The sequence below is a fragment of the Agelaius phoeniceus genome, chromosome 1 (assembly GCF_051311805.1).
Source record: "Agelaius phoeniceus isolate bAgePho1 chromosome 1, bAgePho1.hap1, whole genome shotgun sequence".
Taxonomy (NCBI): domain Eukaryota; kingdom Metazoa; phylum Chordata; class Aves; order Passeriformes; family Icteridae; genus Agelaius; species Agelaius phoeniceus.
Genome location: NC_135265.1, coordinates 80,123,874 through 80,139,639, shown reverse-complemented (window position 1 = coordinate 80,139,639; position 15,766 = coordinate 80,123,874). Strand labels below are relative to the sequence as shown.

General features: G+C 39.4%; 1 protein-coding gene across 3 annotated transcripts in view; it reads left to right on the top strand.

The window, feature by feature from the left end:
- The window catches only part of TRIO (trio Rho guanine nucleotide exchange factor), a 244,329-nt gene that overhangs the window by 123,605 nt on the left and 104,958 nt on the right, over nt 1-15,766 (top strand). For all 3 annotated transcript variants that reach the window (XM_077182117.1, XM_077182122.1, XM_077182130.1), the window contains exons 14-16: nt 6,469-6,664; nt 7,257-7,423; nt 14,349-14,468. In XM_077182117.1, the coding sequence (XP_077038232.1) occupies nt 6,469-6,664; nt 7,257-7,423; nt 14,349-14,468 (483 nt within the window). The remainder of the gene's footprint in view (nt 1-6,468; nt 6,665-7,256; nt 7,424-14,348; nt 14,469-15,766) is intronic.

The window sequence follows — 15,766 nt, the reverse complement described above, 5'->3', positions numbered from 1 at the left end:
TTAATTACTGAGAATGTTCTATGGGCTGTCATTTAAAAAAAAAAAATCTTTTCCACCTCCAAAAATAATTCAATAGCAGTTGTAGTGCTTCACCCCTGCAAAACTTCAAGAAGTTTTGAGCCTGTCCAAACTTTGAAGGGGAGTTACAGCTTATCAGTTGAAAAGTTTCTGCTTGTATGTAGGAACATGTACACAAACAGACGTGAAACTCCACAGGGAACTTAGGTTAGCAGAGTTGCTAACCTAAAAAAAAAACAAATCAAACTTCAGCTAAGTTCATATGACTTAATAAAATTATTAGTGCTGTACACAGTGACTGAAAAAAGTTGGTGCCTTATAAGGTTCAGGGTTATTCATTGGTAAATGATCTTGTTTGAGTGTATAATGACTTACCTCAAAATTCTGAAAACCAGGAGTTAAATGATAAGTTTGTCCCTTTGCTTGTGTGTAGTAAAAGCTGCCACTGTTGGTTATGAACATCAAGGTAAAAGAGGCAGTCAGCAGAAAGCTTCTCAGGTTTTTAGTGATAGTGTCCCAGGTTTTTAGTGTTTTGATTTGGGTGTTTCTTCCCCTTCTGAAAATCAGGATTTGATGTCATGGCTGAAGTCTGGTTTAGCTAAGCATACTGTTAGGGGCAGTGTAGAAATAGGCAGACACAGTTCCTTGATCCTTACCCACAGAGGAAGTGAGAGTGTGTGCTCCACAGTAATAACAACTTTGCTGTAGAGGAAGACTAAGAAGGGTTTTTTTTTTCAATTTTTCAATTCACACTGGTCTGCAGAGAGTTTTCTACTTTGACTATGTGGAAGTAGCTTTTCTTCTTTGATCATATGAGACTAGCTATCTCACATATGCTTGCAATCTTTGCAGGAGTGATGAACAGTGCTTGATGTCTGAGGTGTTCTTAGAACACTTTTTTTGAAGGAACGGGGCAGTGCATACCAAGAAAATTAATGGAAGAATTAGAATAAAGGTTTGAGTGAGGTTCACTATTAAGTTGATTGCTCTCTGTTGTAGGTTACATAAGCCAGATTCTACAGCAGCAAAAGGCTGGTTACAGGAGCCCTGCTTTGCAGGTGTGTTCTAGTTTTCAGTTCAGGACAGCATCTATATAGGTTGGAGTACTTCTGGTACTGCTGCTTGGTGATGCCCATAGGATTTTGCATCAGAAAACTGCAAACCCTAACTTCATAGGATCATAAAATAGAATATACTGAGTTGGAAGGGACCCACAAAGGTCATCAAGTCCAACTCCTGATCCTGCACAGGACATCCCAAGAGTCACACCATGTGCCTGGAAGTGTTGCCCAAATACTTCTTGAACTCTGTCAGGCTGCTGCTGTGACCACTTCCCTGGAGAGCCTGTTCCAGTGCCCAACCGCTCTCTGGGTGAAGAACCTTTTCCTGATATCCTACATTAACCTTCTTGAGCTCTGCTTCATATTGTTTCCTTGAGTCCTATCACTGGTCACAAGAGTGAAGATGTTGGTACCTGCCCTTCCACTTCCTCTCATGAGGATGTTGAAGACTGCCATGAGGTCTCCCCTCAGTCTCCTCTTCTCCAGGCTGAAGAGACCAAGTGACCTCAGCTGCTCCTCATACAGCTTCCCCTCCAAAGCCTTCACCATCTTTGTAGCCCTCCTTAGGATTCTCTCTTATAGATTAGTGTCTTTTTTATATGGTAGTGCCCAAAACTGCACACACTTGACAGGTCTTGCTTTTTCTAAACCTGATGATGCTTGGCGTGCTTCACATTTTGCCATGTACAACATAAAGCAAAGCACCAGTTGGCTTGTTGAAAGAGTTGGTATAGTTTGTCTGTATAGCTTGGAAATAGAAATCACGCCTATTTTTGATTGATGGACAGTCCTTCAAAGAAGAAAATGGCCCTGGCTGCAGAGTGATTTCAGCAAAATGTTGATTGTTTTGCTGTCTCTGTACCATGTCCTCTCTGCTTCCTCAGCAGAACACGCTTCTCTTTTCCCTCTCCCTGAAGGCAGATGTCTGTTCGGAAACTCCCAGGAAGAAAATGTGGGGACTAGTTCCAGGTCAGTTGTTTTAAAGCTGAAGCTCAGCTGAAGTAACTTGATAATGAGGAGGAGCCAGATGCCAGCTAGGAATTTGCAGGCCTTGTTTTGACCTTTTCCTTCCTCCAGGATTTTGTGTGACTGGTCCAGTCAATTAAGACTTGGCTGTAGGGTCAGTTAATTCAGGGGAGCATCCTATGAGGACAGCTTTTCTCAAAGACAAGTAGTGTTTCTAGCTTCTCTTACTGCTTGCAAAATTACACAGGCTAAAATGGAACTAAGGGCTCCCCTAGCACTGCAGGGTTATAGCCATGCAGCTGTTCTTCTGGGGACAGTGGTGAGATTTGCAGGCAGGGTTAATTCCCTTCTTCTCCTTACTCTTCCCTTATAATTTGCTGATAAAATACTTTGTTTCTTTACTGGTAAAATACTTTGCTTCTTTTGTCTTACAACTTTTCAGATACTCATGCTCTTCTGAAATGGGTATAACTGCAGTACTGCCTCTGTTTTGCCCCTTGGCTCTTGGCATATAAACCTGACCTTGTCTATCTTCAGCATGATTTTTAGTGCCATTATTGGTGAGCTATTTGAAGGACTCCTTTGTAAATGCCTGTATTAACTGAAGGCAAGAATGAGCAAAATAATGTAGGTGAGGATGCCCTTGCTAGTGTGATTAGAAGCATGAGGAAGGTGTGTGTGAACCCAGTGGGAGGGTAACACTGGTGGCAAAGTACGCAGTCTGAAATGTGTTTGTCTCATCTGTGTCTGAGCATTTTTGCCTGTCTGTAACTTACATACCAGGGCTCTACACAGAGCATACCGCACACTTTTCAGCTCACAGCTTTATCTCAACTCTATTTTTGGACCATATTTACAAGATGCCTGTTAAATCACATTGCTGAAAAGATGAGGATGTAAAATGCTGGGGTATCATGGAGACCTAGCTCCTCTCCCTTTCCCATTTTCCGTTTTTTTTCTCCTAAACACCCAGTATTTACTGGGTCTTGATAAGCACTCAGTTGGTACCCTGCATGGTAGACACTTCTGAGAAGAGACCTGTGGTTCTTTATTTCTTTCCCACTCAGTGTGAAAGCATCCCTTTCATATTATACCCTGCTTTGTTTCCTGTCAGCATTTCCTTTACATTTAATAGAATGTAGTGATGTCAGGCAGCTCAAAATCTGCACCAGGAACTTCTTGAACACATGCTATGGTAAATTGTTAGCCTGTGTTTATGTTGGGTTGTCCATTTCCTGAGAGCAGTATGAATTTGTGATTCAGTTATTTTAGAATTCTATTAGTCATTTGTTCTGTTTGTTTAGTGCTGATTGCCTTGACAAAACTTCACAAGCAAAATGGGAGCCTGCTTGCTTTGAATGTGTTGTCTGTAAAGCAAAACTTTAGAGGAAGCACTGAAGAGTGTGGGCAGAGAGGGCTTAGTCAATGCTATTTCTGTATTAACTCTGCCTTCAGATTTGCACAGTGGGTGCAATGGCTGAAATAGACCACCTTGCACCACCTAATTACTCCTGATAAAACATGAGAATTACTGCCCTTGTTAGGAAACTTCTCTTTGATGGTCATTGACTACTTACCTTTTGAATCTGTGTGGAAACATGCTGACATTATTTATTTGAATCATGGCTGGCCATCCTGATCGTTTGTAGGGGAAAGGAAATATATTGGTCTTGTTCAGAGTGTTTCAAACTGCTTTAAACAGTATGTGTGCCATGATCCTAAATATGGGGTTGGTTGTATGAAATAGCATGGGAAAACCTATAATTCTTCCTGGCTGTTTGTGGCTGTTCTTTGGAGGCATTATCAGTGAAACCTGTTGGTTGAGGCAACACACAGTTTTGACCCCCCTGAAACTAGTTGTTTTTCCTATCAAGTAAAGGGAATCTTAGGAGCTAGTGGCTACAATCTATTTCATGATTATAACAATACTGACACAGCCACAGCAGTGCCATATTGTGAGCTTGCTGTGTTTTTTACTTTATTCCCACTTAAATTCCCAGTAAAAGAGAAAAGCTTTATCATCTATTCTGAAGGGAGATGGACTGGCTTTCCTTTTAAAACAGTGTCAGTGTTATAAATGTGCCATGTTGAATCTTAATCCTTTGTATGATGGTGTTTAGAAAGATGGTGTTTTAATAGTGGAGTTTTGCAACCTTTTTTAATGCTCAGATTTCTGTTTGACTGAGTCCAACTACAGATATTTCTTCAGGGTAACTTTTGAATGTTGATAACTGACCTGGATAAAAATTAGATGGTAAATCTGTTTTCTTAGAACTTCCCTAGTGCAATGGATGAAGAAATAAACATTAGATGACCTCCATTGCTTTTAATAATAAATGAACATGGAGGTTCAGAGAGAAGCTGGGAAGAGCAGAGCTGAGATGCACAAGAGCAGAAAAGAGAGGTAGCTGAAAGTAAGCAATTTCTCTGGCTGGACTGTCAGGAAAACCTGAAGTTTCTTTAAAATTTCAGATCACTTAAAGGAAAGTGAAGAGCAGAGGAAGGTGATGAGACATGTTGGGCATGGACCAAATAAAAAGGAAATGAAGGGAACTTGTTAACGATTTTTTGTGACGGGAAGCCTGGGTTTGTGTGTTTAGAGGGAAAACCACTCACAATGCTTAGAGAGTGTGATGTTTAGAGCACGTGGAAGATGAAAGGAGCTTCAAGAAATGGCTAAAAGCCTTGTCCTGTCTATCTTCCTGAATACTTTGGTCATTGACTTTTCTGTTTTCAGTGTTCGCCTGGCACTTGAGTTTCTGCATGTTTTCACTTCAGCAGAGGCAGCTGAGTAGGTTTAGGGATTGCAAATAGCTACTTTAATTGTTTGGTATTTCCCATCATGACATGATGTAAAACTCAAATACTTAGTGATTCAAGTGGAATTTTTTTGCAGAACACCTTTAAAACAGGAAGTAACTCACTGGTGCCACAATTTTAATATTTATTGCTTCATGTGTCCATTTTTTTATGGCATCATGTGAGTGGAATGGAAAAAAGCCTTCACAAGAGATTGTAGCAAACTACAGGAACTTTATACAAATGATTTAACTTTTCTAATCTCCCCAGTTCTGCTTTTTTTTTTTTCTAGAAGGCCTGTTTTCCTGGAATTTCTCTTGTCATTTAACTGTCTCTTTAACTTTGGAGCTATTTCAGCTGCTTGAAAAGGGGTAGGGGCATCTTTCTTTTGCTGACAACAAATGACTTTGGTTAAATATTTATGCACTTAGATACCTGATTGCTAATGCCCATTAAGTCAGGTCCTCTTTTTGTTATGTCTTGCTGCATAAATAGATACTTTCTTCTCATTTAGTACCAGTCACATAAATTTGCCCTACTCCTGAAATTGTAGAACATTGGAACTAAGCCATACTTGGTTTTTGATACCTGTAATTTTGCTTTCCCAATGAGCTGCACTAGTTGATGCTAAAACTGTGCTGAAAATTTTGGAAAAAATTTGATTATTGGCTTGAGGGATTAATGTGTTAGACTTTTCAGAAGTAACTGATGCATCAAATCTGTACGAACTCAGCCCACTTTGATAATAAGGATTGCAAGTACTACATGTTAGCCTTAAAACCAGTTTTGTACCCTAATTAAAAAGAATATTTTATATTTCAGATAGGCTTTGCAGTATAATTTGGAAAGTACACTTATGTGGACAGACAAGGAGAATTTACTGTTGTGATATGTGTTGAAAAACCCAAGAACTTTTTAGCTACATTTCTTGGGAAATCCTGCAGTGAAGAATAAAATCCAGAATTAAAATGTGAAAACTGAAGTGTAGCTGAAGAATATCAGCAAGCAAATTTAGTTCTGTCATTGCAGTAATGTTGTAATAAAGTATGCTTTTTTGTTTTGCTGGATTCACTGAGTACCCAGTCTTTTGTGGTAAGTGCTTCTCAGTTGTCTGGCAGAACTCAAAGGTGCATGTGACCTGATGCTTCCTGCCCACAGAAGGGTAAAGCTGGCTTTCTTGGAAAAGGGCTCAAGATTGGTATAATTTTAAGATCAGCTGGCTGTTGATGTGTGAATTATTATTGATGCACTCTGAAGAATTAAAAAGGTCCAGATCCACATTTTCCTTTAAAAGGGGAGATAAAAACATGTTAACTTCTTCTGTTTCACAAGTAAGTGTTGATGGAGTACCTTGAATAAGGCAGAGGCACATACCCATACTGTTGCATGCACTGGTTGAAGAACTGTAGCGGTTCTCAAAGAGCTTCTTTTGGATTGTTTGCCAAAATCTAAAATCCATGCTTAGATAGCCTGTGTCCTAACCATGTCTGATTTGATCAGTGATGTCAATCAACAACGAACAACTTGAGTTTCCTACCTCAATCATCAGTGCAACATTGGAAATAAACTGTCTTCTGTTGTGTAATGGGTAATTGAACATGGTCTCCTTCCTTTTTTCCCCCAGATTATTTCAGACCTTGAGTCTTGGAATGATGAGCTCTCTCAGCAGATGAATGACTTTGACACTGAAGATCTTACAATAGCAGAACAGAGGCTCCAGCATCATGCAGACAAAGCCCTGACCATGAATAACTTGACCTTTGATGTCATCCACCAAGGGCAGGATCTGCTGCAGTATGTCAATGAAGTGCAGGCGTCTGGTAAGATGGCTCCTTTGTGCTATTCCAGGCTTTCTAAGAATTATCCAGTTGTCGCTCCATGGGATGTGTGAAAATAACAGGGATGCTGGTTAACTGTAAACTGGGTACATGTGAACTCCTTTATACTCAAATTATCCAATGGTGTTCATAAGAACATACTGGCACATAAATGTCATCAGAGTTGGTAGCACTTGAAGGTGTTTAGTTTTTAGAGAAAGGGATTTCACTCAGGATGTTTGTAAAATTAGACTAAATAAGGGAACGTTAGTTTTTTAGGTGGTCAGATCAATGCAGTCGAGCAAAGATTGTCAGCTTTCAAGTAATGCCTTCCTTTTTTGTTCCTTATGCCCCTGCCCCTTCATTTGATATTTTTCACTGTATATGATTGCTTAGGGTAAGTATCATACTTTAAAAACACCCCCCAGTTGCACTTCTTAAAGTGCAAACCCCTATACTCATGTAGGCAAATCCTCCAAGAATTTGAGGATTGAATTTGGAGAAGGAACTAGGAAATCAGGTGTAGAGCAGTGGAAGCGGGCAGTTTGTCTCAAAAGCTTTGCGAGTCATTCCTGTCCGACCGTCCCGGCTGCAGGTGTGGAGCTGCTGTGCGACAGAGACGTGGACATGGCCACTCGCGTGCAGGACCTGCTGGAGTTCCTGCACGAGAAGCAGCAGGAGCTGGACGTGGCGGCCGAGCAGCACCGCAAGCACCTGGAGCAGTGTGTGCAGCTGCGGCACCTGCAGGCAGAGGTCAAACAGGTACGGCCACCCTGGCAGCCGCGCCCTCCTGGAGAGCTCTGCTCCCAAAAACACGCGCGGGAAAGCCCTCCTGCTGCATAAAGTCTTCGTTGGGAGCAGGGGAGGACTTGGGTCACTTGAGAAACTTCAGCTTCTCTTAACATTAAGTGAATTTTTTTAACTTGCATCACCGCTTGATCTTGCTGTGTGGATCTAGAGCAGAAGTCCTATGGAGAGAGAGCTGGGGATGTTTAGCCTGGAATAAAGGAATCTCAGGGGGGACCTTATCACTCCTGCAACTACCTGATAGGAGGGTGTATCAAAGTAAGAGTTGGATTCTTTACCCAGGTAACAAGTGATAAGACAAAGAAGGGAAGTCCTCAAGTTGTGCCAGAGGAGGTTTAGATTAGATATTAGGAAAAATTTCTTCACTGAAGAGGTTTTTAATCACTGGAACAGGATTGATGGAGGTACCATTCCTGAAGATATTTAAAAGACATGTAGATGAGACACTGAGACACATGCTTTAGTGGTGGGCAGTGCTAGGTTAACGGATTTGATGGTTGTAGAGGTTTTTTCCAACCCAAGTTATTCTGATATTCTGTAGATACAAGTAAAGTATTTGAAGTATAGAGTGATTTGAGCTAATGTTAAACCCATGCATTTACCATCTGTATGGTGATGAACAGCAATGCTCAAAGGCTCTGCACACTGACCTAATACTTCTGGGTCTGTTGTTCAAAACATCTGCAAAAAGTAATAAAATAATATAGAAGAAAAACAGTTTTGCTTCTCCTGGCAATAAAGTAGCAAGTTTTCAGGTGTTTATCTGATACACACCTAAACCTTTGATGATTTGAGATGTGGGCTAAGCCACTGAAGTTGGTAGAAGTTTAAAAAAGAAAAAAGGCAATAGAAAAGGTAAGAGTTTATCTTGCTCACACTTGGCAGCATCACAGAAGTTTGCTATAGTCTGTTGTATTACTGTGGCCCATAATGAGACTGAATGACAACTCCCAAATTGCAAAGTAATATGAAAGGGGTCCCGCTAGGACTAGGAGAAGTGAATAGAAGGTTCCCAAAGTATTTTCAGGCAGTGGTTGGTTGCTCTACAGTAGCAGATGGAAAGTTTCTGTGTGGTCTTGAATTAAAGGAATGCAAAAAACTGATAGTTGTCTCCTGTCAGTGCAATATAGACATCAATCAAATACTTGATGTTCTATTTCAAGGCTTTGCATACTCTACTGAACTGTGCTCTATCTGCCTTAGCACTTACTCATCTTAGTAAGTGCAGATTGCAAATTCCTCCTTCCACCTGAGTAATGGTTGAGATAAAGTTGTTGCAGATCAGGATAGCTTCTGTACTCAGTTGCACTTTATCTTGAAGATGAAGGAAAAAAATGCACATCTGCAAAGGAAGGAAAAAATAAAAGAAATAATGCCAGCTGAGGCACTCTCATCCCTTTATGGTATGTCAGTGAGTTTGGGTGGGATGGGTTAGTAAGAAAAAAATTTGTTAATATCCATAATACTGAAATAGTACTCAGTAAAAGAACAGAATATAGCAGTTTGGTAATATTTCAAAGAGACACTAAATAGTTATTTATATTGCATACTCCCACAATAAAGTGAGTGCTTTGGTCCACTAGCTTTTTTGTATGCAAGTTAAATGTTACAAAAAAGACACGTGTTTTAAACCTGTGTTTGAAACAAATGTTCTGTATTTTGGCAGAAACAGGCAGATGATGGACATCATGGATTTTAGAGGGATACCTCTATTGCACATAGTGATTACAAATCACTATGTGATTTGTAGATCATTCTTTAAGAAGTTTCTAACTTTTTTGAACCACGGCTAGCCCTGACTGAAACTGAAGCTAAAATTTAGATTCTTAAGAAAGTACTGGAAAAGTTTATCTTATAATAAAGGTATAGGTAGTACATAAACATAGGCAGCTGTCTTTTCTTGGTAGTCTGGGATTTGGAAGAAAAAAGCATATTCTATTTTGTATTTCTAGAGCACACCTCTATCAAGTGGGATTTTATATTGAGTTAAATGCCATAATATGTGTGAACTTTCAGACAATCATACATGAACATGTAGCTGACAGAAGGTGGTTTTGTGTATTACTTTTCCAGATTTTACTGTATAGATTCATCTGCAATACTTGCCCAGCCTGAGGCCTGAAAATTGAATGGAGCTCAATCTGAGTGTTAATATATTGTCTCATAGGATTTCTTTTGAGCCCTTTGGAATGCTTTGAGGATAATAACTCTTAGTTCTGAGATTGCAGTTGCCTTTTCATAAAACCACATCTGATTTATTTTTATTTTTATTAAACATGATTAAGGAAGCATGATCTTCTCCTGTCTCTTCTGCACTAGGAAAACTTTATAGGTCAGCAGGTCACAGTAGGTGCTTTACCTGAGTGTAAAATGAAGTGGTAAACCTCCTCTTCAGTCTGCTTTATTTGTGTTTTCTTGCCTGAAGCAGTGAACACATGGTTTTCTTGTTCAGGTTCTGTGATTTTCTCTTAGATTTATTGTTGATGAACTGGGTGTAAGCATGTTTATTATGTAGATGGGATACTGTCTCCATAGCAAGAATTCTAACAGTATTTCCATTTAAATTCTTCCTGCCAAAGCAACATTACTGCTCTTGTATTTTCACACACACGCACGCACGCGCGCCCATGCGCACACACACATACATTTATATAAAATACATAAAAATATGTAGCTTGTCATGTGAAGAGGTTAGACTGGAACACTGCAGGAATTTAGACAAATACTTGTAAAGATTCTCTTCCATACTAGGTAGTAAAATCTTATGCTTAATGAATTTTTATCAAATAAGCACAGAGAGTAGATGAAAACATTCAGTATTGCTTCTTCCTTAACTCTTGTGCCAGTTCTACTTTGTGGCATTGAAGTTTTGTTTATCAAGCCTCAGGACTAGGAGGAAGCAGAAGAGCCAGAAGACAAACAGAGGTGTAAAGAAAACCTGCAAAGAATTTGCTTGTCAACTTGAAGTGTAATAGGTGCAGAAAGGTCAAAAGCAGCAAATTACAGTGTAGAAAAACCGTGGAAAACGGGGAAGAGAATGCTGACTGAAATAAAAGAGACAGCTGTATGTGAGGAAAGCAACATGGAAAGGAAAATGTGAGCACTTTTTTACAGGTCAGGGACATATGAGTAGGTGGAGGCAGAGTAATATTTATGAGAATGTCTGTCTCATGCAGAACTCCAGCTGCATGTTTGCCAGACAAGCCTTCTTTATTAATCACCTAACATACAGCTGTTGGATTACTTACTGCTGCAATCACTCCCACCTACTCACTGTATAGAGTGAATGCTTTGCTGTGCTGAAGGTCAAAATCCCTACCAAGCTTCAAACCCAGTCCAGTTGGTTTCAGTGTGCTCATTAAGCCTTTTCAGTGCAGTGTTTTCTGCTGTTCTGATCATGGTGTATGTTCTTGGATATATAACTATGTATCCATATATGTACCGTGGTGTACAGATACTTCAGCCCTCAGGAGTACCTTAAGCTGCTTTGTGTTGTCACTGGCAAATCTTTTAGCTTGGTGCTTGAGCTCTGACTATCCCAAAATACTACTCAGGAAGGGTATCCTGGCACTCCATGTAGTGCCATATGGATATGAAAACATAGCTAAGACAGCAGACTGAAGCAGGTTGTCTTGTGATCATGTTTAGTTACAGTCAAAAATCTGTCCAAGAAACTAGTTCTAAATCAAGCATTTATCTCACGATCTACCTATCTGACCTTTTCAAGTGCCCCAAGTGACCCAAATTCTGTCTCTTTTCCACACCTTTGCTGATGTTTTTCTAGCCTGTTGAGGGCTGTGAGGGGAAAGATGGGGGTTGTGATCCACTCAGACAGGGAGGTGGTGGGAACATGAACATGCCAGCAAACCCTGAAGGCAGCACCCCTGGAAGGAGAACAGACTCTCTATTTCCTAATGCTTATATTTTCCCTTGAGTCAGAGCAGAAGGAAGGGGAGAGTACTGCTGGCAAATTTCCTCCTGTGAGTTTCACCAGCCTGTGTACTTGCACCCTGACCTGCACCAAGCAGGAGGACAAGTCTTTGTGTTTGAAATGGCATGTTCTGTTCTAGCTGTTGCTGCTGTAAATAATGGGATGCCAAGTCAAGAGGAACTTTCAATTGGTGCTCCCTAAGCATTCTCCTTCATTAAAATTCTCTGAAGAAGTCTACATGTATAAGAACCCTAAAAAGGTGTGTTTTGTTACACCATACCTTGAAGAATTACTTTTTAAGGTAGAGAAGTAACCTAGAATAACTTTCTTAAGACAAAATAAAAATAAAAAGGGAATTTGAAAAAAGAAATCATCTCCCTCTGTGTTCTTGGAATTTATTTGTCCATGTATAGTTTCTATCTGCAGTCTGTTGGACCCATCTGCTTCCCTCAGAAGCTGCTGCTTTTCCTGCTCCTGAGGCTTACCCAGGCCTTCTCCTTGAGTGTTAAAAATCTGCTGGTGTCTTAGCAATTTAGGAACTCCCAGTTTCTTTCGTACTCCCTTTTGTGTGCCCCCAAACTGTGATCTGCAGGTGTCACCTTTGCAGTAGGAGAGGTTGTTCCAAAGCTGGAGCCATCTTCCCCTTGCTTGTAAGGCTGCACCTGACCCAGTGCTTTCTCCCCAGAAGAGCAGAATGTGCCCCCAGTTACACATCTGGCATGCCCTCCCTTCTACATTTTTTGTAGAGTTACTCTTTTCTACAGACTTGCAGAATTTATATAGGAGAATTCAAATACATGCTATCAGGATGGAAAAAATACTGTTAGCTATTCATTGTGCAGACAGAAATGGCAAAACCTGCATTAATAATACAACAATGTCACAATCTGGATAAGTGTAAGGGTGAGGTTGTGGTGCAGATTTGAGGGAACAGATGTTGTGTCAGGATGGTTAGACCTCAGTTGCTTCAAGCTGTCAGACACATTAGAGTGTACTTTGGATGTAGACCCACATGTGGCTTTCAGGTTGTGAGGAACTGTGTTTTAGTAGGTCATTTTCTTGGGTTCTGCCCAGGTTCCCAGTCTGCAAGTGTAGTCATATCACCCTGATAACTTAGTGCATTAATGCTATAATTGATAGTTAAGTTAATAGATAAGATAGATAGTTAATCAGATAGTTAAGAACTAACTGATTTGGTAGTTAATATATTTATTATCAGTGTTTAAAGGCCTAAAATCAATTAGTAGGAAAAAGTTAGAAAAGCTGGAGAAGTTCAGATCAACTGGACCTGAAGAAATTCACTCTAGAATACTTGAAAAGCTGCCGTTGTTTCCAAACATCGGGAGATCGGATGAGATTCTGGAGGCCTGAAACTCAACATCTGCTTCTCAAAAGTGGAAAAGGACTAGCTGAGGGAGGATTATAGGTCAGCTAGTTTAACACAGTTCCCAGGAAAAATATTGAAACAAGTAGATCAATAAACTTGAACAGTGTCAAAAGGAGAAAAGGCTAACACAGATCAATTAATCATAGCTTTCCATTGATAAACCCCCCTTTTTTATCTGACAAGGCAACAGCTCTTCTGGGAGGGGTGGAAAAGCAGTGTCAAAGCTTTTAAAATAGTGCAGCTCAGTCTGTCTGGCCCTAACTTACTATGAGAATGTCATATGAGACTAAATTACCAGGAGTGATAACTTGCTGAAAAAAACATATTGAGTAACAAAAGTTATTAACAGACTCAGTGGATTGGAAAAGAGATTTAAAAATGAAAAAAATTGTATTTGTCTGTATTTGGATACTACTGGTTCGTGTTCTCAGTCAGAAAATCCACGTGTTAGCAACTATTCTATTAAATTTGAAGTTGAAAGCAGGAGCAGCTGGAAAAGGGGTTTGAGTTCATCAGAAGATGCTGGATTACAGTTCAGAATTATCTTGATGGGAGATTGGGAGAACTGTGCTTTAAGAAGGATATGAGTTTGAATAGTGAAAAATACAGAGCATGATGTACTGGAAAGAATAATCAGCTGAATAAATACAGAGGTAATTACTGGCTGGGCAGCAGTTCCATAGAATAGTTGTACAGATGACAGTGAATAACCTGAATTATGTCCCATTTTACTCAGTATTTGAAAAATTATGACCAAGTCATGGTTATCAACTGGAGAGAGCTCATAAAAGAGCAGTGTTCTAAAAAAATAAGGTGATTGACTTCACATGGGAGAGATTGAAGAGACTGTGGTCAAGAAGATAAGAGGAGTCTAAAGGAGGGAATCAGATAATGTTCCTGATAGAGAGAGGTGAGGGAAAAACAAAGCTGATGCAAAGAGGGAGAAAATGTCTTTTTCCTTCTTCTTGTTTTTTTTTGGGAGAGGTCTAAAAAGTTGTGTGTTCCTGCTGTTGATAAGGAACGTGTAAAGTGGACTCCTGAGGCTTCTGCCCAGCCATGGATTCTTCTGATTTCACTGGACACATCAAAGAAGGCACATTCTGAAAAATTAACGTCTTCAAGCAGTTAGAAGGGCACCCAATGATCACATTTTTCTCAACATTACTGTTCAAAATTATATGCATACTTTTTACTAAGCTATAGATCCTCAGTTTGCAGTACTGACACTGGCATTCAGGCAACTATTACTTGTAACTTGTTCCAGCTTTTCAGTGACAGAAGCAGTATTCAGAAGCACAACCTTCTTCAGAGTATGAACTGAAGCCACAAGCATGTATGTAGTAGTGAACTGCAAGCTGTGAGTTGATAGCTCAGTGAAATTGTACTGAATGTCACTAACTGCGCTTACTCAATATAAAATTCACTCTAGTATGTAATTAACAAATTATTTAGTTATCGATTCCAGTGCTGATGTGACCCTAAATGGTTTTGCCCCTACAGTGGTGCTTTTTTGCTGGTTGGCAGTGGAATTGCATATTTCATGGTCTTCTCTTTTGTTACAGGTTTTGGGCTGGATTCGAAATGGAGAGTCAATGTTAAATGCTGGGCTCATCACTGCTAGCTCTTTGCAGGAGGCAGAGCAGTTACAGAGGGAGCATGAGCAGTTTCAACATGCAATAGAGGTAAAAGCACCATTTTAGTGACCATGGCCTTGTATTTACAGTTCTCTGTAAATAGTACTCTTGGATTTGTTCTACAGTATTTGCAGTTTAGGAAAACCTGTTGAATTCATGGCAAAGAGACAAAAACACTTACTGAGAAGCTGGTATTTGTTCTTATTTATTTTGAAGCTGCAGTTCCAGGTGAACATCTTCTCAGTGCCTTTTTGCATCTTTATAAAGTGGTAGCTGTTCAGAGCAATTTTGCTGAAAATAGTGTTTTCATTTGTTATTGCTTTCCTAGAATATAACTTGTAATTCTAAATGTAAAATAAATTAAGAATAAGTGGACCAGAAGCAGCAGTTTTGTGTATTCCGAGATCATCCTTTAATATTTCCATTTTTGTTTGAGAGTAGGTTTCAGTGAAACTTCTATGAGGTGGCGTGTCAATCCCCCTGCCATGCCTTCAAGCTAAACTTATCTGATTGGTCATATTGCTGCAAAAAAATAGACAGGGTTCCTAAGATTGATTGAAGTGCAGTATTATTTGCTTACATGCCCTACTGAGTAACTTAGTGATAATATTAGCAATGTTATGATTGTTTGGGTAGACTATTTTCAGAAGTACTCTGCCTTGCAGTAGCTCTTTGATATTCTTTTCCTGTTTGGTAGAACTTTATGCTTCCCCTCTCTTGATTTTTTTTTTTCTTTTAATTAAAGTTTGCACTATATAATTTTGAGGAGCTTTGGTAACTCTGAAGTATAAAAATTATGAGACCTCTAGGTGTTTGTCAGTGTAAGAATAAATTATAAGGAAGCTTAAAAATCTGTGTTTCCTTGGCCATTCTTTACTCAGATATAATAATACTTAGTAGTATTAACCCCTTAATACTTTTATATTATTTGGTTTTAGGCATGTATTTCTCTGCACAGAGAAATACAGTGTAAAAAATTTGCTTACAGTCAATAGACAGTTGTCTTTTTTACTGGTTTGCATGCCTGCACCTTTCTTTGCTCACTACTTATGTGCAAAAGACTGAAGTTAAAGCTGTAAAGATTACCAGAATAGATTTTTGGCATCATAGAGATAGATTTTTGTCATCATCTTTTTTTTCTCACTGTGAAGGGAAAGAAAATCAAACTGAAATTCATAATTGCAACATCATATAATGCAGCATAGATACATCACATGTAGCTTAATGCCAGACAGTTACTATTTGTTAAGAACTGCTATTTAATGTTGATTTGATGATAAATCTCTACAGGATTTATTTCCTTTGTATTTGCATAGAGAAGTCACACAGTATCAGACAGTCATTTT